The sequence below is a fragment of the Heliangelus exortis genome, chromosome 1, assembly GCF_036169615.1.
Source record: "Heliangelus exortis chromosome 1, bHelExo1.hap1, whole genome shotgun sequence".
NCBI lineage: Eukaryota > Metazoa > Chordata > Aves > Apodiformes > Trochilidae > Heliangelus > Heliangelus exortis.
This window is the reverse complement of record NC_092422.1, coordinates 34,545,567-34,572,000: the sequence shown is the minus strand read 5'-3', so window position 1 is coordinate 34,572,000 and position 26,434 is coordinate 34,545,567. Positions and strand designations below refer to the sequence as shown.

At 35.2% G+C, this 26,434-nt stretch overlaps 1 protein-coding gene across 2 annotated transcripts in view; it reads right to left on the bottom strand.

Annotated features, from left to right (window-relative positions):
• TDRD3 (tudor domain containing 3) overlaps positions 1-26,434 on the bottom strand; it is a 97,304-nt gene that overhangs the window by 5,657 nt on the left and 65,213 nt on the right. For both annotated transcript variants that reach the window (XM_071740529.1, XM_071740539.1), the window contains exons 11-13: positions 22,253-23,094; positions 20,270-20,395; positions 478-614 (exon numbers count right to left, since the gene is read on the bottom strand). In XM_071740529.1, the coding sequence (XP_071596630.1) occupies positions 495-614; positions 20,270-20,395; positions 22,253-23,094 (1,088 nt within the window). In that variant the 3' untranslated portion in view covers positions 478-494. The remainder of the gene's footprint in view (positions 1-477; positions 615-20,269; positions 20,396-22,252; positions 23,095-26,434) is intronic.

Genomic DNA, 26,434 nt, shown 5'->3' with positions numbered 1-26,434 from the left:
GAAACAGAAATCATAAGTACACCAAGATCCCTAAAAAAATTTAGAAGCAGTATGCAAATCCTGTCTTCCATGTAGGTGACTGCAAGAAGGGACTTCTACACTAAAAAGATAGAGCCATGAAACTTTCACTTAAATGATAAGACACTGATTTAAGATCAGTAGTTCTCTGTAGGTGTAGCAATCACCACTGTGCTTGTTTTTTATAAACAGATTGCCACTACTAAACAAAGTAGGTCATGCATGTGCAAGGAATTTGAAATTGTCTATGTGCCTGTAAAAGGGTTATTACAATAACTGAGTTGTTCAAAACAGTCACCACATGAGGGTTCTTATACAATTGACAACTGGCAAAGTTGATGAAAAGTAAAACTCTCATGAACTCCACAAAGACTGAAGAACACTGATGCACAGAACAACCCAGATTGACTCTTCTTGAAATCTAAGCCTAGAAGTAAAATGTTAATATCGTATATTTACCTTTTATTTCTCATTAATCAGTTTCTAGCTCTTGGTGGTTGATAAAATTGTTGAGTAGGTCGTGTAGACCGCCGTGGCTGACCATCGCCTCCTCTGCGGAATTCTAGAGTTTGCTCATATGTTTCTTCCTCATCATCCTGCAGGCAAATAGCATTGTTTTAAATGGCAAAGTAAATACATTATATGTGAGTAGGCATATGCATACATATATACACAACACATACACATACATGTATGAATGAATTCATGCACACATAGCAAACTGCTGTTTCAGTGCTGATACCCACTTACGAAAATGAGGTAACAGGAGTGGGTTTACCAAACCTAGGAAAACTAACAGAAACGAAATGAGGAAACTCAAAACTCAATCCCCAGGGCAGCACTAGCAGTTATTAAATAGCAGTTGCAGGAAAAAAAGCAGATATATTAAAGCAAAATTATTTTACAAGACTCACACAAGCAACAAACTCAAGAAGCCAGATAACCTCAATACCCTGGACAGAGCTTTTGGGTGTTTAGAAACATGTGTAGAAGGAAAGAAAAGAATCAGGAAATGGAAATGCAAGGAACAGCACCTGGCAATGGGCATACTAGAAACACAGATCTGAAACAGTAGATAAAAATCTGTGCTGCAGTAATAGTGAAAACAGCCTACAAGTACAGTTGACAGCAACTTAGGTATGGATTTTCATTACTATATGTGCAGCAATAGTAACCTTAACCTCTGAATAACATGAGGAGAGGTAATTACTTATTTGCAGCATTACATTCTCTCATAGGAATCTCAATACCAGAAAGATAGTGACAAACTACATGGAATTTCAGAGGGAAAAAACCAAACACAATCAAGAAACTGGAGAATTATACACAAAGAAAGATTAAAATAGCCACAAATTTGCTTCAATCAAGAAATACTGAAGGAAAAAAATAAACACCTTATAAAATACTTGAAGGTGGTATGCATTAATGATAGAGAAGACTTTTAAAAGCATCAGAATTGATTAAAAACGATAATCAGAAGGAAAAAAACTATAGGCTGGAAAAGCCAACTTTTTGAACACGAACATGATTGACAAATAGTGTCTCAGGAAAACAGCTCTTTCATTTCTTTAATATCCTAATACTACAGTGTATCAATCATTAGGTCTATAGAGAACATGCTGTAAGAAATCCACTTTGGGGAAAAAAGTGTTGAGTATATAACTTAATTCCCTTTCATTTGCAACATAGAAACACACAGGACCACAAACCAAGAACACTGATTTATTCATTAAAATTTTGTTAAGAGTTCCAACACCCAGGAACTGTTGCAGAGTGTGGCATGCACACAGCAAAGTAAGCCAAGTCACAGCAGTAAAATATTTCACTGTAAGGGACAGAAAGGAAAATCGAGTTTCTTCTTTGTGAAAAGTCAGATCTTAAGAAGAAATGTTTCTTTCCAAATGGACTTGAATATCAATAAAGATGCATTTTTAACCACATTCCTCATCGTAAGGTCTTCAATTTACAGGGCATGTCTGTGGTCATGGCTACATTTCCAGCATGACAGATTAGACCTTACTACAGGGTCTGCAGTAACTGTAGAAGAAAATGGATCTTCAACACAACTGATTACAGCATAATTGATTTATATATCTTTTAGTTTCACTCTAGCCAAAGGCTCAGAACCATGACCTCTGACATACAATTTCTTTTTCTCAGTGTACCTTTTCTGCTCCTTGCAGCACTTTTTCATCATATAAAGATATTCAGACATACCGTTTATTCAAAAGAGAAAAAAAAAATAGAAAAGCAGACATCTAACCAAAAAATCCACACTGCTTGCAATACAGTTAGCCTTAATACAAACCCTACCCTTAGTAGAGGTAGAAATCTGTCACTGACAACACAAGCTGTACTATCATCAAAATGTCAAAAAGTAAGCTAAGTGCCTGAAGTGGTCCAAATACCACTCCAAGCTCTTTAAGTATAGTCCAAAAAATCTCAATAGCTAAAAAAGTTCCATATTCTTTGCCAAAAGAGCAAAGGAAGATGTAATTGCAAGTTTTCTTCAAATTCTTTGCCAGAGCTTCAGTCTGACATAAAAGAGTTCACTTTTCAAGAATATATTGGTGAACTTTCACGTGTTTGATATCTGGATTTCTTCAAAACTGGAAAACTAGATGGCACACATGCATCACTAAAATTCAGAAACGCACACTGGTGTTTTCATGGTGTAGCAGATTAGACATGAATCTTTTCTTTGTAACCTTGGTAGTGTTCCTCAAAAACAATAGAAATTACATATTTCGGTGTACCACCTGTAATAGCCCACCTCTTTCTGAGGGTATCTAGTATAAAAGTATATACATTTTTAGAGCAGCAAATCTTCATCAAGAACAGTAACTTTGAAATTTGATCTTTTTAATTCAGTATAACAAATTAAAACTACAATTTGTCTAATACATTTCTATTTTGGTGTAGTTATCTTCACACACAATGAAAAGCTTCGGATGCATGCACTCCAATTCAAGTATTTTTTATTAAAATAGGAAAGAGTGAAATGTGAAATCACACTTCCTTGAGGCTCTGAAAGGAAGTGGAAGAAATGAAAGGGATCAATGCAGCAATTGATAATGTATCATCATTAAATGATTAGAATCAGAATTAGATCAGAATGAATGAGCAACCAAACATCTTACAACTGTTCCCTCATTCTTCTCTATGCCCAGTGGCTCTTCACAATTGTCTTGTTCAAATCTGTCATCTTCATGTCAGATGACACACTGTCATTTGCTTCTTGGGTCTTACCTATTTAACATTTGACCCCAACTGAATCTAACTTTCTTGCAAATAATAATTTGCTAATCCATATCTTTACTAAACATTTTTTGTTTGGCAAGTAATTGCATTTTTTTCCTTTCTCCATTTCTTGATCATTGACCCTCAATCCACCACTGCTGATCTGCTAATTGTAATTGTAATTGTAATTTTTCATTGTAATTTTATTTTATTTTATTTCTATCTTAAGGATTTGTTCTGAGTTTATCTCAATTTACTTTAAAATCTTTCCACCCCATGCTCAAAATGGCCATCTCTCTTCTGGAACAGCATCCACCCTTTGTAGACAAAATATTTTATCTCTAATGTTCACTTCCTCATTTTTTTCTATTGTTCAACATAAAAACTTCATCTGTCTGCATTTCTTCCTCTTTAACTGCATCTTGTCACCAGCTCTACTTTTCCAATGCTTCTTGCTGCTTGCTTTCAATTTATCATTTGGTTGTGACTCATTCTAAATTATTCCATTTCTTACTCCTTTATCCATGTAATATTTAGGTTATATTTTATAAAGAAAAGGTGGCCACAAATCTCTGCTAGAGCATTTTCATTCTCATTCTATAACCAACAGAGATTTCATATTAATACTCCAAAACCTTGTATTTTATCAACCCCATCGTTGAGCTTTTTATTCATTATTTATCTAATACTTCAGGAACCAGAACTGAGTTTCATAGTACTTGCACAATGCCTACCTTGGGCTGTGTACCCTGAGATTAAATGATACCACTAAACACACTGCAAAATCTAGAAAACTTGGCAGATCCATAAGAAAAAGCAAGAAAAGGTTTACAATGCAAACAATTAAATGCAGAAAGAAATTATTGTAGTAACAGGTTAAAACAACATGAGAGAGTGAAAGATGTTAGAATTCTTTAGATATTTAAAACAAGATGGCAAGCAGAGAAGCGTAAGTCATCAGGAATTTCAGCTTCTATTAAAAATTTTGCCATTAAAATCTGTTGTTACTTTTGATATTTTTGTTTCATTCCATAAGAGAGATAAGAACTAAAGAAGTGTAAAAAGGGAACATATGCACACTCCGTGCTTTTGTTTTGGACTCATATATTCTGAAGAGCCTGCACCACCACCATACTTTACCAGCTAAGCTTAGTGAATCAGCAAATAACTTCAGGCCAGCCATGTGACTACCAGCATGCTTTTACATTAAAAATTCAATGATTTTCATAGGTGCCGAATAAAGCTATAAATTCAGCAATCAAAATACTTTAACAACCAATTTACTCTTAAAAGTAGCAATATTAGAGCAGAGTAAATTAGCATTTTGTTAAAAGCTTTCTCATTGAATTTCAACTGCCAGACTTCTTTCAGTGCATTCAAAAGAACTGTTTAGAAACGTGTTTTGATTTGTTTTATATACAGTCCTTCAAGTGAATACTTACTGTATAACTTCTGAGAACAATGCACAGATGGATGACAGTAAAGAGCAGGACAGAAGTTAAGAATTATACAAACCTTTGCTGAATGTTCTGCTCACATATATTTAGGATGCAGTTGCAAGTCACAGCTGAGCAGCTCCAACACTTTGCCACCAACAAACAGTTACCTGTGTCTATTCCTGCTTACAGACAGAAAATTCTGCTCTATTCAGGCCCTCCTGCTAAGGTTTTTCAATTATACCTCTCTGTGGGCTATTAAGGGATGAGCACCACAAGCCTGTGCAAAGAGGCATGAAGAAGCAGCATGGGGTCAGGAACCATGGGATGAAGAGGAAACAGAAGGCAGAGAAACCAGAAGACATTTCCCATTTCAGTAATGTTGAACCAGTGTCCCAATTTAAGCTGCAATTTTAACTTCAACCACATCCTCAACGCATGGAAAATTTCCTGGACTCAGTACAAAGGAAGATTGCTGGCTCTCTTGCAAAATGAACTTTTCTTTCACATGCATTTCAACTCCCATTTGCCAGTCCAGATTTAATGCCCCTTTCCAGTGCCCACTATGCTGGCAACACCTGTCTCCTGCTGCTAACACATCAAGCGGTCCCTTGTTTTGCTGGTTAAATTCCTTTCTTACAACTTGCTTCTTTTCCCTAATTATCCAGTATTGATCTCCTTGAGTACTTTAATCTTTGATTTCTGCAGTTTCTACTTACACCTGCCAGTATCAATTGAAAACAGATTGTAAGATTTTCCAGACGTAGCAAAAAACCCCACCCGCACAGGAAACCAAACCACACTACATACACTGAAATACTGAAAAATCCACAAGTTTCCGAGAAAAAGCTTAAATAATTAAGTTCTAATATGTTATAAACATAACATATGCAAGGAAAAAAAACCCGTGGGTTAAAGTGTCTACAGTATTCCCTTAAACTTTTCCTTGATCTTAATACTTAAGCAGATTCTTAGAACTCTGTAACAATATAAGAATGAAAACGCGGTTTAGTGAGAAAATAGTTTTTGTCTTTTAATAAAAGCACAAGTTTTAAGTGATATGCTCTCAGAGTGGCTTTAGGGCATCATTTCAAAAAATACTAACAAATGAGGTGTGAAAATTCCAAGTAAAAGAGAAATTACCACTAATGCAGGTGTTTGAAGGATCTTAACTGAATACTGACCTCGTGATAAAAACATCTTTGAAGTGTCTTACAGAATAATACAACATATTTCCTATTGATCAGTTTTCTTTGTAAGTTATGCTTATTACTTGAAATAGTGGTTCCTCTCACAGAGTAATCTCACAGAATAATCTTTGTGAGCTTGGAGATGCTAAGATTTTTTTTTTTCCATAGTACACAACACATCTATATTAGACTGCATCTATGGCCATACAAATTTGAGCTAAATTATGAGAGAAAAGGGCAAGTGAGATAAAAGGTTATACTGCTAGACCTGACTCCTCACTGCTGTCAGATAGTGAATATAAACTGTTAAACCTAGTAATATGCCTTTAGAGGAGTCAGGGTAGCATTACATTTTTAGAAAAAAAAACTTAGTAAGACACTGTAGTAACACATCACAGATATCTAAAAGTACACATAACTAAAAGTGGATATGTAACTGTTTAAATAAAAAAATGCTACTTAAAATGTTATGATGTAATAATTACATGATCTAGTTTTGTGGGAGTTTTTTTATTAACTTTTTAATATATCTTTTAGCATTTTAGCTATAAGATAGACAATTACTATCGTTCCTTAACTCTTGCCTGGATCTTCTGAATTGTATCATCGCATCCCAATTAAATGTGTTATCTAAACAAAGGAATCAAGTATGTGACACCTTTAAATCTATAGCCTAAGTCTAACACATAGGCTATAGTGCCACAGACAGTTGCACCAATAACATGTTATTGCTGTTGCTGACACCACTCTCCTTTCTCTTCTCGTGCACCTGTTCATTGGTTCTATGGTTTTACTTCTTTTAGTAAATATGATCCAATTTTTTAAAAACTATACCAGCATGATAGTTTGGGCGTTTTAAAATTAATTAATATATTTAAAATAATTGCAATGGATTGTAAGCAAATTTAGATCTTAAAACAGGTTGTCCAGATTTCTAATGAACTTTAAATTATCCTAAGGTCCAAAACAATTAACGTCTAATAAAACTGGCAACTTTACATGGCACTTGTGAAAATAAAGTGAGAGAAAGGAAGACAGTTCAAAAATAAAGAATCATTTGTTTTTTTGTTCTTGAATCATGAAAGGGAAAAAAATGACATGACATATGAAAGAGGATACGTATTTTCAAACTCACAATAACAATGACATTCAAGCTACATTCATTTGTTCATTCTTACCCATTGTCTCTGTATCTCTACCTTTCTCTCTCTATATATTTCTAGGTATCCACATATATTTTACTGAGATGTCAAAGAAAGAGCTAAAATAAGTACCTTATCTTCTTTAGCTTAGACTATTCCTAGAAAAGCATGTGGAAAACCTACAAGACATCAAGAATAATCTTTAAATAATTCAAAAAAATGCAAACAAAAATCACAAAATAAAAAAAAAATACTTAAACATGCTTTTTTTTTTTTTTTTTTTTTTCTTCCTCTTTCACACTGACAAAGTACTGTTTTAGTGTTGACTTCTGGATAAAACTGTTGGAGAACTACAGGGCATTTAATCAATAGACCAGCCAGGATCTATTTTCATATATGGAAACAACAACAACTAAAAGGCAAAGAAAATGAAAAGTTGATGTACATTTGAAATATCTGGCCTTATTGTCTATTCTAAAATAGAATTTTGTGCTGAAGTGTCAAGAATCTGTAAGTTGGCTCAAAAAGAAAAGGTTTTCATTCCAAAGTAAATTTTAACAAGAACTTTGAATTCAATCTAATTTTAATTTTTTTCTAATAGAACATCATGTCTGAGGGTATTTGACTGGGGCCACTTCCAATAAGGAAGCTCAACTCCGTCACCAGCAGGGACTATGAAGACTACTTATAAGATATTCTTTAACAACTGCATTGATACACTGGCATCACTCTCTGACTGTAAAGGACAGGACAAACAACCATAAATGAGTTACAGAGGACACATGTTCTTCTCCACTTGAAAGTCATGACCCTAGGAGCATCTAGCTACATATGGGACATTACAAGCTAGTAATAGTACAGATGGCAAACGTGTATACATACCTATATAATACATGTACAGTACCCCATTTGTAACTGGTTTGACTTTTACATCAAAATTATCAGTAGCTTTGCTGTAGCTTTTAGCTTTACCTTCACTTTAGTAAAATATTACACTGTATGATACAAGGCTGTGGTGACAGAAACAGCAATGTTAAATGCATTTCAGAAACTATTGAGATTTACTGTAAAACCTAAACATAACTTTAATTGTCCCTCAAGGGAGACAACTGACTTGCTGTATGGTACTGTTATATTATATGAAAAACCACCTGAGACTTTGAACTGCAACTACACAATTATTGTTTGTTGCCATTCTATACACAGACAGAAAAATTCCTATTCATTTATATGTGTCTCCCCTGAACACACACAGGCCACACACATGTATGCTTCTAACTCTATAAATAATATAGATTATAAATCTATGTGTATGGAGCTATACTATAACATCTGCTGCTTTTTTATTTTCAAAATAATTTTCATTTTCATGATGACCCTGAGCATCAAAAGAAAAATAATGATAATAAATATTTTCTGTTGACTTTTACTAGCCAAACTTCAAGTAAATAATTTTACATTTTATTGGCCAATTTTTGTAAAATTCTACACTGCATTCATCAGAGCAGCAGCTTATCAGCTGAAGCTCATTATACATTAAGCTACTAAATTTATAATAAATTATTTAGTAATCCTGAAAAAAAACAATATACACTATTGCCATTTTAAACTAAATTCATCTTATTTTCCTCTGCTGAGAAAAAAGGCTGTGACAAAAGCCACACAGCTAATTTTCAAATTATTTTGTTAAGACAATATATATCCTGAGTTTTGAGTGAATCAATAAATGCTACATCACAACAGACAGAAAAATTGTAGATACTTCAGAAAAAAAAAATCAAGAAATGGAAAACATTGATGAACATGCAAAGAATTACATACTTAAACTGGATATTGCTACAAGCAACAACAGTTAGCTTGAAACCAAACATCTCATTGCTTCTCTTTCACTCTGAAAACAAAGCACTCATTTGTTTTCTAAATAGACAACATTCCAATTACACTTCCATAAAACTAAGATAATGTAAGCCTGGGGCATGATTATCCCACAGACGTTTTTCTAGCTGATCTGCTTTGCTTAAGGGCATTGCACAGCTTATTCACACTTGCAGTCATTCCCTGTGGCATATATGAAAATAATTGGGCAACTCTTCTTGTGAGGTCTGTGCTTGACACAAACACACTCTCATGCAAGCTGTCACTATGTTCTCAAAAGAGAAAAAAAGTAATGAAATGTGAAAGTTCCTTAGAAATTGATATTTAAGACATTCACCCCACATCCCTTTTTTAGTAAAGGATTCTTTACACTAACTAGTATCAATCTCAAACTACAAGTATTTAAAGGTGCATTTTCAATAATTTCTAAAAGAAAACTAGATACACTGAAGCAAGATCAGCTATATAAATAACACAAACCAGCAGAATTTTCCTTTTGGGAAGAAAAAGGCTATAAAATGAAAAGGGGAAATGTTTTAATACATAAATTTCACAAAATTAAATGAATAACAGTAACCACTATATGGAATTCTGTATCATAAGGAGTAGTGTTACTATAATTCCAACAGTTTTCATAAAAGAACAGCAAATTAAGGGTCCATCTCATTCCTTCCTCTCACATACAACTCTCAGTCCTTCCCTCTCCTCAAAATTATCTTTTGTTTTTTAAATAAATAAAGTATTCATCTAATATTCATCACTTATTTCAGAAATAAACCACTAAGTGATACTGTGAGAAATTACCTAAGCTGTTACTTAGCTGTTAGGGCAAAAAACTATTATTGGAACCTAAAGAGGGAAGCAGTGAGTTTTAGGTCACATTTTACATGAATGCTGGGTTCACATGCTCACCCATGACAAAATTTGGCATACAAATCTACAACATCAAACACAAACGTATATGCATTAAACAAACAGCTATGTCTTTTCACTTGTGAATAATCAACTGCATGAAGAAAAAATATAGAAAGGATGAAGTGGAAAAAAATATTTATTATACAGGAAAATTTTAAACAAAAAATATATACCAATTTCAAATTAGAAAACAAACAAACAAACAAAAAAACCTGCTTACAGGTGGTGTAAGGAGACAGCAATTTAAGGAAGTCTTAAAAGAAAAATGCTTATAAAGCAAGTGAGAATACCCCATAAAAAAGACAGTGCCTAAGCTTGAAAGACAGGATCTCTACACTACAGTGTATGATGCATGCTGAAATTTTAAAATGAAATATGCTGTTTTTTAATTATTAATCACTACTACACTATTTTAAAATCATACTCTGTAATCCTACAAGTTATACAAAAGGATCAAAAAATATGTTAAGTAAAACATGCTTAAAAACATTAGGAGCTTTGAACTGCTACAAGACTGAAAAGCTGGCAGCCAGCCACACATAGTGTTCCCCAGGGGCCAGTTCTCCAAGATCTTCACCACTGAGCTGAATGAGGAGATTGAGCACAACCTCTGTATGACACCAAGTTGGGCAGTAGTCTTGATCTGCTTGAGGGTACAAAGGCTCTACAGAGGGACCAGGACAAACTGGATCAATGGGCTGAGGCCAAATGAATGAGGTTCAACGAGGCCAAGTGTCAGGTCCTGCCCTTGGTCACTGCCCTTGGTCACCCTGTGCAATGCTACAGGCTTGAGGAAGAGTGGCTGAAAAGCTGCCCAGATGAAAAGGACTTGGGGGTGTTGGTTGACAGCCAGCAGAATATAAACCAGCGATGTGTTAAGGTGGCCAAGAAGACCAACAGCATCCAGGCTTGTATCAGAAAGAGTGTGCTTACAAGGACTAGGGTACCCTGTACGTGGCATTGGTAAGGCTGCACCTCAAACATACTGTGTTATGTTTTAGGCCTCCCACTACAAGACAGACATTGAGGTGCTGGAGCATGTCCAAAGAAGAACAACAAAGCTGGTGAAGGCTCTAGAGAACAAGTTCTTTGAGGAGCATTTCAGGAAAACTGTGGTTGCTTGGCCTTGACAGGAGGAGGCTGAGGGGAGAACTTATCACTTTCTACCACTATCTGAAAGGAGGGTGTAGAGAGATGGGGGTCAGTCTCTTTTTCCCAGGTAACAAGCAATAGTAACAAGAGGGAAGGGCTCAAGTTGTGCCAGGGGAGGTTTAGATTGAGTATGAGGAAAAATGTCTTCACCAAAAGGGCTATCAGGCATTGGAAAACGTTGCCTAGAGAAGTGGTATCGTCATCATACCTGGAGGTATTTAAAAGATATGTAGATGTGGTGCTTAGGTCATCGTTCAGTGGTGGACTTCTATTATTTTTAAGGTTGAACTCTATGATCTTAAAGGTCTTTTCCAACCTAAATGATTCTATGGTTCTAGAGCTCTAAAAATCTAATCTTCAACAAATGTTTATGTCTACATATAACTAGTCAAAAAGTTAGGAAAAATGTTAAAAAGCCCCAAAATTCTCCATGTATAAGAAAAGCAAAGGTACTACATAACAACCACAGACACACACCAATTTACTCACATTCGCAGCATATCCCCTCCCTCCTTGATACGGAGGGAAGTCCTCTTCCAGGCTGAGATTCAATCTTTGTTGAGCAGCTTCCTCCTTTAATTGGCCTGGAACTTGTGGGAGAGACAACTCTTTCACTGGGGACTAAACTTATCTCCTTTTCTAGACAGTGATGATGGAACTTTTTGACTTATGATGAAATTTCCAATGTCTGGGCTTCCCAATGCCCAGCAGTAAGGATTGCTGATGTGACCTAACAAGTGTCAGACATCAAAAGGAGTCCAATTATGTGCACAGGGAAAAGAAGTGAGACTGATATGGGCAGGTAAAGAAAGCAAGCAAGAAAAGAAGCCCCATCAAGTCTGCATCCTGTATCTCATACAATTTTACTTTCAACCCTAGCACTCAGAACGTTCATTATCCCTGTCCAAGAGTGAAAAGGTAGGTACACTGAGGGAGCTCCATCTGGAAAGGAACAAGGATTACTGCAATAGCTAAACACCACTGTTTTTGTCTTCTATTTGCCATTTGACCCATCTTCTATTTGCCATTTGACCCTTCTATTTGCCATTGGAAGAGCAAATATAATGCATGGAATGAACAAAAATGCTCAATAGATCAGAAAACTTATCAACACAAGGAACAAATTAGAAAAGGAAACAGGATACTATGATATTATTCCACAAACCTTTTCAGGAAAATATTTTTTGTATCTGCTGATATGAACCAACATAAAATAAGCTCTCAAGACTTCCAGTAAGAAGTTAGAAATTACATTTCCAACTAGGTACTAAAAAAAAGTCAAGGTTTAACACTGGGCAAGCTATTAAATGAATGACAGATGCTCCCCCGTCCTACAAGGAAAAAAAAAATAAAGGAGAGACTTACGGATTAGAAATTACAGAGCTTTAATGAAAACAATAATGATGAAAAAGAAATTTATGAACTACATAAATATAAAGAACCCCCAGTATTGTACCCCCCCCCTCCCCCCCCAGCCATGCTCACATCAACACTGATGCCACAGGGCAGGCCCTGGGAATGTCCTGGAATGGACTCCTGGACTCATTGGCATATGGGAGCTGGATTCAGGATCTCATGGATCAGGATGAAAGGCAGAATAATGGCCAGAGTCCTCTCAGGATGCCAAGCATGGATGAAGAGAGCTTGACCATCATGACCCCTCAGATTTATCCTGAGTAGGACATGACAGGGATGGAACACTTGGTCAATTTTGGGTCCCCTGTCTGGTTCACTCCTCCCTACAGGAGGGTCGCAGATGTGACTCCTTTTCCTCCCTTTTGTTTCCTATGCATAAAAAAGTTTAGTAGAACTAAGCAATTACGTTGGTTTCTATAGGAATAAGTATAAGCAAGAGGCTTTCTGCATACCATTCTCTGGCAATAACGACAAATATTGAGTGTTACCAGTCCTAGAAGCAGACAATGACTGAAAAACATGCTGTTAACTTGAGAAAGTACAGTTACTTATAAGAGACCTAATGAAAAGTAAAATTACTAAATGGGAATTCAGTTCTGTCCTGGCTCGAGCCAGGACATGAGTATAGATAATGAAAGAACAAAATCAAAAAGAAAACAAGACTGAGTAACATGCTTTGTAACTATAAGAGAACCTGAAACAATCTTTCTGATCAATGAAGATATTACCCGATATCCTCCTGCAAGACAGCAAATCCCAGGTTAGAAAACCCTATCATCTCTGATGTTCCTTATGTGGAACATACACAATAAATACACAAAACATAAACTGCTCTATGAAGTCATCATATTCGTTGCTTTCTTGTTAACCAGCTCCTGCTCTCACTAGGGAAATAAGTATGTCTCTTTAGCAGGAATGTTCTACAACACACTTAAATTCCAAATTCCTTTTAAAAGTTATCTCAAAATCTTTGACATTCTAACCCTCCTCACCAAATTAGAAAAATTAGTAAGTTTTATACTAATAATAATTATTCTTGACTAAGTTATAGTTACTAAATGCTTTGCATGAAGGTTGAAGCAAAATGATACTTTTCTAAAACTTTGAAAATCTAGATATATCAAGTTCTGAGAAGATAAGCAGTTTTGTAGGCAAGTTCTCTAAACATAATCTGATAAAATCTGCTTAGCTGCTGCTATTCTTTGACAGTATTAATAATTCTGTCTGTATCAAATATCCACAGTCACTCAAACAGTAGTCTACAAATGTCTGAAGAGACAAGAGAAATCAGAAGAGAAATGGTGGTGGCAGGAAAAAGTTTAGACATTTTTACACATCAAATTTCATTTTCCATCTCAAAACATGCAATACAGATACCTCAATCCTTCAGAATTCTGTAAACAAGAATCCGAAGAACTTTAATTGCATGACAAGAGAATCAAACAAAACTTAAAACTATTAAGCTATTCTATCTCAAAATTGCATATCACATTAAAGTGTCTAGTGAAGAACTTTCTGGAAATCAGCAGCCTAGGGAGTCTATACACAGTCTCCAAATAACAAAGTATCATTGTATGCAATTGCACTTAATCATTAACCATTAAGGCTGGAAAGGACTGTTCAAGACAGTCAAGAAGGCAAAGGTGGGAAGAAGGAGGAAAACAATGTTATGCTCCAAGTATCCCACTTTAACTGTTACAGTTTTCTGCAATAACTACAAACTCCAAAGAGAAAGTTTCCTTTTATCTGGTTTGTACAGCTGGCAATAATTTGCAATATTTCATAGCCTGATCAATATGAAATGATCAAGTGGAAGACTCAAACATATTTTGCAATGTGTAATAACACAGACAGGACATTGAAAACCATTTTTTCATGCCTATTTAGTATAAATTATCTCCTCTGAAATGACATTTTCCTGCTTTGAGTTTATTAAAAAGTAAAATGCAGCTCCTTAACCCTCTTTAAGTTACTACATTTCAGCTAAAAGCCAGTAACTTTCAGAGAAATAGTTAAAGTTGTGATCATCTATCTGTATTCCAATATGGATACACCAAGCTGGACTGAAAAACTATGTAGTTTCTCAGAGGACAGAGATGCTAAAGAAAAATATTTACTTTCCACAATGCCTGTCTCTAAATACTGCCTCTTGAGACTGCCTCTAAATACTTGCTTGCAGTTTGCAAGCTTGCAGAAAACACAAAGTTGGGCAGTATTGATCTGCTTGAGGGTACAAAGGCTCTGGAGAGGAACATGGACAGGTTGACTGGTGGGCTCAGGCCAGCTGTTTGAGGTTTAACAAGGCCAACTGCTGGGTACTGCATTTTGCTCACAACAACTCCAGGCAATGCTACAGGCTTGGGGATGAGTGGCTGGAAAGCTTCCAGGAAGAAAAAGACCTTGGGGGGGTTGGTGGACACCCAGCTGACTATGAGCCAGCAGTGTGCCCAGGTGGCCAAGAAGGCCAACAGCATCCTGGCTTGTATCAGAAACTGTGTGGCCAGCTGAAGAAAGCAAGGGACTGTGCCTGGTGAGGCCACACCTCCAATCCTGTGTTCAATTATAAACCAGGGGAGGTTTATACCAGATATGAGGAAGAATTTCTTTACTGAGAGAGTAGTTGGGCACTGGAACAGGCTGCCCAGGGGAAGAAGAGTGGAATCACCATTCCTGGAAGTATCTGAAGTCATGCAGATGAGGCACTTCAGGACATGCATCTAGTAGGGTGGTGATTTTTTAGGCTTCCTATATTTCTGTTAAGGGAGCAGGGTTTGACGATTGCAGAAGGTTATTGTAGAGGTCTTTTCTAACTGTGACAATTCTGTGTGGTTAATAAAAGCCTGGAGAAACAACAAATTATCCTGACAGAACCTGAGGGTCAATTCCGTGTAAGGAATGCAAGAAAAGGTTCTGCAAAAGACGTGATGGAATTTAAAGCAACATATCCAGTAAGTAAAATGTTTCTGTTAAGAAAATTTTAAGAAAGAAAAAGTTTAGGTTTGGCTATGAAAAGTAATTTTTCAGCCTGCCAGGACAGAGGCAACTGAAATTACCACATATTGGTGAGATGGAAAATGAGGCATATCCAGCAAAGTAACTGCCTAACTCTAAGATGCTTTTAAAAAGCAGAAAGATAGCCTTTCTGTGAAGACTAAATCCATATGAGTAACTTTAAAAATAAAATTAATTAATATATATGCACCACCACTCAGGAAGAATGGTAGCCCTAAGAGACTCACTAATTCATTTAGTCAACAAGTAATTATAAACTGTAAGAGCAAAAAGACAAGAGGAAATTCACTCAACTTGTACCAGGGAAGGTTTAGATTTGATGTTAAGAAAAATCTCTTCACCAAAAGGGTTGTCTGGCACTGAAACAGGCTGTCCAAAGAAGTGGTGGAGTAACCATCCCTGGATCTATTTAAAAGTTATGCAGATGTGGTGCTTAAGGAAAATGTTCAGTGGTGGATTTGGGAGTATGCTAGGTTTACAGGTTGGACTTGACCTTAAAGGGTTCCAACCAACACGTATTTATCTACTGCACCTACTTATTCAGTGAGAAAGGCTTCCTGCTTGACAAAAAATACAAAATATTTTAAGTGTGATGCCAAGACTGTCCAGGCTGAAGAACCATAAAGAAATGGCACCCAATCCTTCAATTCAGTATTTGCCTGTCATAAATCAAGACACTGGAATGGGTTGAAAACCTCTGTAAAACAGACCAAAATATTCTCCAGCTTAAAGAGGCAGCTATAAGTCTTTACCACAAGGCTGTTTTTAGTGTTGCTCTTTACACTGCTGGAGAGAGGTTTGAAGACCTTCAGAAAACACAGGTGTTTACTTCTTCACTTACCTTAAACGGGACAGATATAAGAAAGACCTAAACTATAGTTCAATTTAAGATAATTCAACAAGTGTGAAAAGTCTTAGACACAACATAAACAAATTCCAGCTCACAAATGTCTGCCAGGGTGAATTAACAGAAATCCAAGACCATTTGCTATTTTCTTTCTTCAAGTCATTCTTTACCAGAGGAATGAGTTGAGGAATGCTGCAAAGTGGATTTTCAGTCTCCACAGAACAGAATATAAAAGAACTAGTATTATACATATCTTCGTAATATTTTTGCTTTCTCATTTCTTTAGGCAGAAATACAATGCAAAATTCAGGAAGGGGAAACTAAGACTTCACCTAATAATAAGTATTTTTAAGTGAATTACTATAAGTTAAAAGTTTGTATGGATTCTAGCAACCAGAATAAGGCAATAGTATAATATATATGTAGCAAAACTAAAATCTTCATTTTCTTCATGTACAATTATATATATATATATATATATAAAGGGTAAGCACAGAATAAAGCCTATCACTAAGGAAATGCAGAATGGAAAAGGGAAAGCAAGGACCAGGCTTTGGAGAAAAATGTCACAAGACAAGCACTTAGGCTACACATTTTTATAATTTATTAAGGAAAGAAAACCCTACAAGTCAGAGAATAAAATTAAGACTTAAAAGTTGACAGTTTTATCTTGACTTTATTGATTTTTTTCCACAGAACAAACTATTAAGGGAGCACGGAAGGTCCTTAATGTTCCACGCTTTTCAGTTGCTAATATATTTTTACACATTTTACAAGAAAAAAAACCAAGCAGTTTGTATTTCTACAATGGCTTTTCAGTGAATTTTTCATTGGTATTATAGTATTTTCACTAAGTCACCCCCTACTACATTGAGGGAAACAGGAGGATACAGTATTGTAGTGTTACATACAAGATAATTAGAACTCTAAAACAGTGGAATCCAAATGCAATTTTATTATTAAAAATAGTTATAAATTGCATACCTAAGACACACTTTGCAAGCACTAAGAAAAAAAAAGGTGTTCTTACATATAAATATATGGGTACTGTATGTGATTATTGGGAAAAAAAAATCTCCCTTAGCATTGTGTTTTATCTTCTGTAAAACATGGCTTTATCTTCTATATTTTAGCCCTATACTTAAGCTAAGTATATCATCAGAAAGATAAATAACTGCATGTTAGGTGTCAAAGGTATTGAAATCTTACTAGGAATCAAGACAAACTATGTGATAGACAGTATACAATCAATTATGAAGACGTCTTAAGATCATCTATCAACACTTCTTCCATTAACATGGAAAGCACAATGTATGCTGAGAATATTGGGCAGATTCAATCTACAGACCAAAAAAATCCCAAAACCCCAAAAGATACATTGAACAGAAAAGACCAAAACCACAAAACCTCTATTAATACAGTGAAGTTCACTGTAAGAGTCATGAGGAAGAGACACCAGAAAGTTAACTAGCAGAGAGAAATCAACATTAAATTAAACCTACTAACAATGTCAAGAATTTTCATTATGATTTTTGATAACTGCAAAAAGTAGACCAGAAGATCATATGCTTAAAGAGTAATTCTAGTCATCGTAGTAAGGTCTGGTTTTTTTACAATTTGTTTTGTAAGAAAATTTGTTTGTTGAGAAAGAAAAATATATTTAACACATGAGTATCAAAAAGTTTTCTGGGGAGAACTGTAAAAAATGAATAATTTGAACACAAACTAAATTTATTTCTAGTCAGTTCACTAGATCTTTTCTCAATATCAACAACACTTTCAATAAAATAGTCTGAAAATCTGGCAACGTTTGCCAATCAGAACTCACATACAGTGTATTTCTACATCAGTAACAAGTCTTCAGAACAGAAAGCTCAAAGAAAGACTTAGCTATCTGGAAGTTACACGAAAGGACTGAAATAAAATTAATCATTCTATATTTCTATCATAAAACTTCTATTAAAAGAAGTTCATTGTTGCTAACAACATTGAGCAGGGAAAGAAAAGTAATTATTGAAGTCAGTTTATTCTGTTTCATTCTCTTGTAAAATGAAGTATCACAAAGCTAATTGAATCTCATGACACTGAATTAAGTACTGAGCAGCATGAGAGCTTCATTTTACATTTGTGTATGCTGTTTAGGTTTACATATTAATATGAACACTGAGACAAAGAAAAGTAAATAACAGTGCTCAGCTTAGAAGACAAACCTCAGTATTAGGGCATGACTCCAACTGGTGATTAAGAACTGCAAATTCATAATAAGGACCAGAGTTAGCATCAAAACACAAAAATGCTAAGAGCATCTTTGCTGATCAACTTTCTCCCACAAAAATCCTATAGCTGCAAGGACTGTTTAGCAACAAAACACTAAAACCTCAGAACAAAACCATAAGACTTCTGCTCTACTGTGAAGATAGTGGTTGGTATTTACCATATATAATCAAAATGATCCAAGTTTATTTGCCTGAATTTACACTATTCAACTGAGCTCCCTTAAGAGGATAAAAGAACCTTGAGACAGAGTCTTTAATTTCTGAATGAACTAAAACATCTTCGAAAAATCCTTATTTAACAACTGAGGAAGCATTAATGACCAGATCAGGATGCAACAGGATGTTAGAACTGAGCTACTTAAATGGCAGAATTCTCTCTCCATATACTGTTTGATCATTTTGTGTTGGCTTTAACAAACTAATTCAGAAATAAATAAATAAAAATTAAAAAACAGAAAACAAAAACCTGGGGGCAACCAAAAAGTATTCTCCCTCATTCAACTCATCCTATGGTTACATGACTGGTGATCCAGCATGGAGAGGGAAAAGGAAGAAGATGTAGTCAGGGATAGACACCCTGGCACCACACTTCTTGGATCAGCTTAACCTTAACAGCAGGCTAAGTTCTTGGGCTGTGAGAGCCCACTTTGAGAGAGCTAAAGTAAAACAAAAGCCACTCCTCAGGACTGTTACAAAACCCATGTAGAAATGGCTAATAATTTACCCAGAAAATGGGTCAAAATAAAGTACAATTGTACAGTAAGAAACTAGCACCTTACAGCTCAGCTAGCGAGATGAAAAGAAGGGAAAAAGGGTAATTTTTATAGAAACACCTAGGAAGAGTTTAAGATACCTTTTTAAATACAAAGAGGCCATCTCAGAGGCCATAAAGGCATGTGAGAGCTATAGGCAACAAGTTAAAGTTAAAAGACCAGTGCCAGGATACAGAGGTTGACTGTTCAGCCTCTGCAGCAGCAGTAACATGGCTATATGCCCCAGAGACAAGAAATTAAATAAGCACAGTCAACTCAACATTAAGGAATCTATACACAAAGACGACTAATTTTTGTGCTGATTTTTATAGGAAGAGTAAACAACAAAGAATTATGCACTCCTGGATTATATTTTTTAAAAATCAAAGTGTAACTCTATTTCCAATACATTCTCAAATAAAGAATTTTTAAATATCCAACTTCCATAAGGCTAATACATTCTAACCTCATAAAACAGATTTTGAGGCCTCTCACCACAATATATGGCAAAGAAGAAAATACTGAAACAAGAACAAAATCATAATACAAAATAAAGTGATACAGATGTCTATTTATATCCATACATACACACATACTAAAAACCTTTAAAATATATATTTTTAAAGACTGTTTCCCATCCTTTACAGAACAACATACAATGTACATGAAATAAACAGAAAATTGTATTTAATAACGTAAGCAACAACTTTTAGAGAGCACGTATGCATAAAATTGTTTGGCTGACATGTCAATTCTTCATTTTTAAACAATACAACTGAAATTTTTTGTACAGGAAGAATACCACATGATAATACACTGTTATGAAGTTTAATATAGACAACTAAAAGGTGAGATTCTGTTGGTGTTTTTGCTTAGCTATTTTTCTACACATGCAACTATAGCATTCTCTGCATGAGTAGGTATTAATTTCTGAAGGGTTACATATTTTGTACAGACTATGTAGTTTATAGTTTTTAATACAATTTGTTATCACATACCCATGTGTCTGCATGAACAGGCCTGATGTTGCTGAGAAGCACCTCTTCATAATTTCCATAATCACAGAATTTAACAACTGCAGTTGTCCCAGAAGAATGAAGAGCTTCAATTTCTGCCCGGTAGAACTTAAAAGAGAAATTTTCAAAGGTCATAAAATACAACCTGAATTACCATAAAGAGCTTTATAACTACCTTCTTATATTCTTAGTCTGTATTAAATTTTGAGTAAGATTTGTACCAGATGTTAAACTTGCACATGATAATACTGCAAGGACATGGCAAAATCCATTTAGAATACTCATTGAGAAAACACGCAGCAATTAGACTGAACATTAAAAAGACGTCTTTTCATTTCTCTGAAAGCAAAACAAATTCATTACTAACAAATGCTGATATATATATAGTGAAGCATTAGTTATATTTTTTTAAAAATAGATGTATCACTAAGTGCCTATATACACTGTACATATTTCTACAAATCTATTTTATGTGATAAAAATACGGTGAAGCTGCTCCTTCAAAAAGCCCTTTTTCTAAACACAAAACTTTATTTTTTTTTACATTTACACAAACACAGATCAGCTTTCTTGAAGATACTAAATCACTGTCATCTTACTGAACACAAAGAAATCATTGCTCTTTCGCAGTTAAGATCAGTACTGTATTTTACTACCACATTTCAAAGTTGTCCTAGATTTGAGCAGCAGCATTTATAGGACTACCAAAAAAACAACAACCCTCAAAAAAAAAAAAACCCTTCTAATGTGTTAAGTACTTTTCAGGGAGCAGTTTGGAATTACCTCATATCTACTTATTTTACAAGTTTCATACTTCCCAGAATTTCAAAATCTCATCTTGCATTATTGCAAATATGCTTCTCAAAATAGGAAACAGACACACACTATTCCATTATATTTCATGCAAATCTACCCCCACAAACTGGATATTACTATTTCAGAGAGTAGACATTTTATGTTGCCACTACTAAAATTTTTACATGCCTTATTATCTAGTTTAGTCATACAACCAAAAGAGAAAAATAAAATGATGCTGTGGAGCTAATACTATTTCCTTTCTGTAAAACAGACAAAAAAAGAAAAAAAAAACTTAAATAACAAAGAAACAACAACCAAAAAAACCAAAAGACAGAAAATGAAGGTAGTAAAACTTATCCAAAGAACAATAATAGTTAAGGTAGTTCTCATACCAGAAAGCATCAGATATTGAACAAACTATCCAATAAGATTGACAGAGGACTCTTCAACAGGTAATAACAAATGAAAGAAAATAGCCTAAAACTTTTTTAGCCAAGAAGAAAATGAAAGTAAAGTGCCTTGCCACAAGAAAAAATCTTATTAATAGGAAAAAAGCTGAAGAGGAAGTATGTAATCTCTTAGAAGCTTCCAAAAACTACCATGCAGCATAACTCATTTCTTCCACAACCTCCTCACTGACTAATAGTTTACTAATGATAACTAAAAATAAGCCTTTTGCTGTTTACTTTCTGTGATGATTGAAATAAAAGCAGGAATTTTTTGAACAGCCCCATGCCTGCAGACTCTGGTCTCCCCTTGTGCTAGTAAAGGTTGCAAGTTAACTTATTCTAGAAAAGGGCATTGAACATCTCTCCTGGCAGACACTTCCAGAGAGCACAGTATCCTGCGTCCTGTTCCTTGCAAAAGACCTACATCTATATTCAGCCCTTCAAATTTTTTGCAGTTAAGTCTTCAGCTGGAAGCTTAGTCACCCTAAATTCCATCTACATGAGAGAAACAATCATGTTCAAGATGACTTAAGTGCTTCAAGTTTCACACAGTGACTACAAGCAACAATCAATACAACAATAATACAGGAAGCTAGTAAAGAAGTACACTACACACCCAGGAGCGAAGCCCCATGTCTTTGTGCTACCATGCTAAATCTCACCCATGTAAGAAATTAAAGGTAGAATTTGAGGTACTTCTCATTTGGCAAAGTCATACCTTGTTGTCTTCCCAATAAAGAGCATAACATTCATCCCCTGGTCTCCAACTTTTTCCATATTCCATGTGAATTGGTGATGGTTCCAGTATTTTCTCTGGTTTGATCGGCCCAGATCTCCTTTTGGGACCAGTGTTATAATACAACATTTTATCATCAAAAGAAGGGATTGCTGTGGGTCCTGATGATTTGATAGGTCCTACTCGTCTTCCTTTCTGATGATGGTCAGTATCTCCATTTGGTATAGCATTAAAATTATCAGTCCTAACAGGGTTTTGGTAATCATTATTAACACCAAAATGTTGTTCGCTTTTTACCATGAAGGTTTCGTTACTTATTGTTCGTGCCTTTCTATCACAAAAATTTTCGGAATTATGTATTTGGTTTTCCCTTTTCCCACGTTTCTGGTTATTGTGGTCTGCAGTATCTTGAGCAGCAGAGTTCTCCTTGAATTCTGTGAAAGACACCCCTTTTCCTATTCTGTTTTGCATATTGTTATCCCTTTTTTTGAAAGTATTCTCACTCTGGTGAGTGGCTATGGGATAACCCAAATCCTTTGGCCTGTCATTCCTAGTGTAATGCCTGTCATTTTTATTTTTTTCATCTGTCCAATGTTCTAAAGAGCTGTGCTTTTCAGGACCTCTGCTTCTTGGTAATCCACTACTTTCCAAAGCCTGCCTTGAATTTTGAATATCCCTTTGAAAACGAGGGGGTTTCTCATTCCTTGGTTGTCTCATGTCACTGCGAGAAATGTGTCTCGAATGATTCTCTCTCATGCCATTCTGTTCTGTAGCCATAACTTTGTGCTGTACTTGATGTGATGGCTGAAACTGCAATTTTGGTTCTACAAAGAAAAATATAATTTGGATTATTACATATTTCAGACAAACATATTTTAGCAGTATTATTTCAGACTAAAATTGATAAAGAAACATTATTGTTTAGAAAAGTATACTGCCTTTACCTTTGTGATACAGACATGGAATGGTACACAGACAATTCAGCAAATCCATTTGAACTGTTATTCCTAGATATCAGAAAACACACACTACTCTAGAACCAAACCACCTACCAGTATGAGAAAAGCCAGGAATAAATTTCCAGGAGATTACTCACTTCTCCCTGTCAATAATTACCTTGAATAACAGCTATTTTAGACAGAAAAACAGAATTCTAACACGAAGAAAGGAAGAGCAAGAAAAATGAGGAAAAATGTACTTTAATCTGAACTGAAATTTTCTGTAAAAATAGCTTGTTAACAACTATTCAGAATAGAAGACAAAGGCAAGAAACCAAAGTGATAAAATGAACACAGCTGATGAACCCTCAGTAACAGGAGAGGTAACAAAGCCCTGGAGACCCTGATAAATGAGCTAGAACAGGAACTGCTCAAGCATTACCTTCAAGAGGTATAACCAGAACTCTGACTGATGAGAAGAAAAACAAGGTTACTACTTATTTTTTGAGAAAAAGAAAACTTGCTTTGGCATGCTGGGAAGGTGCGGAATTGAAAGCATCTGTGAAACTTTATGGAATTATGTTTTTTTTAATGCAAACATGGAATTTTTATATGACATGTTTAGGTGAAGAGCCAAAGGAGGGGAAAGATCAAGATGAATCCAGGAGGAATAAACACAGGGAAACAAAGGAATTAATAACCAGTAGGCAGGCTCCTGGTCTATACACTTGCCTGGCCAACTCCTGCACGTGATCACTGCAGCTTTTCTCATCTTCTTATTAAATTGTCTTTCTAAAAATCTTTTGTGTGATTCAGTTCTCGATACTGTAAGGAGCCATTTTTTTAGACTTGCTAGAGAACTCGAGACAGGTAAGCTGGTAAGTGAGTCCAGACTACTTTCTCAACAGTAGCCAGTGAAAAAAAGCCTAGAAATGAGAATATTGCAAGTACCTTCATTAATTGTCCTGTCTGACCTGATCACACACAAAAAAAAAACAAACCCTGAAGGCAATCTAAAGCTTCTTTATTAGAAAAAGTTAAGTGATGAGGGATGTTATTACAGATTGTCTATTGCAGCTACACCATTAGCTAGCTAGTAGTTCCTTTAGGGTAGTAATAAATAATAAAATTATTAAGGAGTTCATCTTTGCTTGACTCTTTTAAAGATGTAGATGTCTCTCAAAAGCTTTTGTGGCTTTAGACCGTGAAAAGATGGAAGCATCAGCTTGTTCTCAGCCCCTAGGAACCGAAGAGAGAGGAGCTATCTCAAACGTGCCTGGTTCTCAGCATTTTGTCCCTTATTTATTGATTCTATAGTCAGAGCTCTTGGTTCTGTTTTGTCCCCCCTGATAATCCTTGTGTTTACTTATTTAAGCTGGCAAAGATGGATGAACTGTTCCTCATAACAAAAGCAAAATAAGAAGATTAACGGAAAAATCTTTTGCTTTCAGTAGTAGAAATAATCCAAATTCAAGCAAAGGCAGCTCACAGCAGGTCTGTCTACTATTTTTGTTATCTCTCACAGTCAGCAGGTTTCTCTCTCCAAACCAAACTCAAACTACTTAATTTCAACAGTAATATTTTCGTAAGTGTCACCAATCACTTACAGTTAAAAATAAATAAATTAATCTGCAGTATAAAACTATGCGATTGGTTCAATTATTTGCATTTCATTTAAATAATGTTCAATCTATGCTATGTTTTAAAACTAAAGAATTAGCAGATCATGGAGTCAGGCATTGAATTCTTTTGACATCTGGATTACTTGTGTTTCTAACTCAGAAAAAGGAGATGACATTTAAAAAAAAAAATGAGAAGACACAAATTACAGCCAAAAGACAAATTTCTTGTAACTAATTAATTAATTTATTGTAACTAATTTGTACATCCTTAAAAATCAAATGAACAAAAAGATAAAGCTTAATGTGCTGTCTTATCTCTAAAAAGTACTTCCCAATCAAAATACAAAGTTGCTTCAGTTCAAAAACTTTTTTCTACTTGATGTAAATCCAACAATTAAAAGTTACCAAATCAAAGGTACCAGATTAAACAACTGTTGTGCAAAGAACGGAAGTACCTGGCCTACGTACTGCAAATCCAGAAGTGAATTTAGAAATTCTCAGCCGTACTGAGAAGCACTAGGTAAGAAAAACAAGGAGGGATGTACAAAGAAAAGCAAACCGATCCTCTGTATGCTTGAAAAGAAACAATTCTTTTCAGCCACTGTCCTCCTAGATCACATACGCAATTTCTGAAGAACAAATGTGGAATGGAATAAAAAAATACTTATAGAACCACAGAATTGCTTTGGTTGGAAAAGACCTTCAAGGTTATTACAAAATTCTCATTTCAACGAAACTGCCTTTTTTTTTTTTTCCACTTCTACATAGACAGTCATTTAGAATAAATTACAGTATTTCTGAAGCGTATGGAAACCTAATGCTTGCAATAATGATAAATACGGCTGTTCCAGGTCATCACATGCTTTAATGTAACAGTAGAGGTTTTATTCAAAACCACTATCCCATTCAAAGGCCACCTCTCTGAATATCTGAAAAACAAACTGGAATTTTAGAGACCATAGGGGGCAAAAACAGGTGAGAAATACTGCAGATCAATCAATCTTCTTTCATACTCAGCCAAGGCTGCACCATGCTTCATATAAATGCAGAAAATACTGCCTGCCTTGGCTCTCCTTAGCACAGTTAGTGTGCAAAAGAAACAATGAGGATACCTTATTCTGGTTCATATAACATTTACATATTTGTATTGTTTCTAAATGTTTCCCTGATTTGCCTTTCATTCCTGACCACTACTTACTAATACTATGAAAGAACTACAGGTCTCTGCTGCTAACAATTGACAGGATCAAATGAAATCAAAAAGGTAGTAGTTACATATTACCCACTTTCTGCAAACACTTGGATGCAGCCTCAATGACTGAAGCATTCACAGTGCTAAGTACAATCACTGCAGATATATCATCACTCTGCAAACACTCTTAACAGTCATGTAATTGCTGTTTGCATAGAACTGAAGAAAACTAATAATTAAGAATTTAAATGAGATAATTTTCAGCCACAAAGGCATGAAAATAGCAGAAAAATAACACTTTCAGTATTTTTAAGAGGTGTTTGAATTCATCAGACTGCACACTTGGCAAAGAAAAAAGAACACTTTTAAAGAGACAAAAAGCCTGTAATTCAACATATGCCTCTGTATTTTT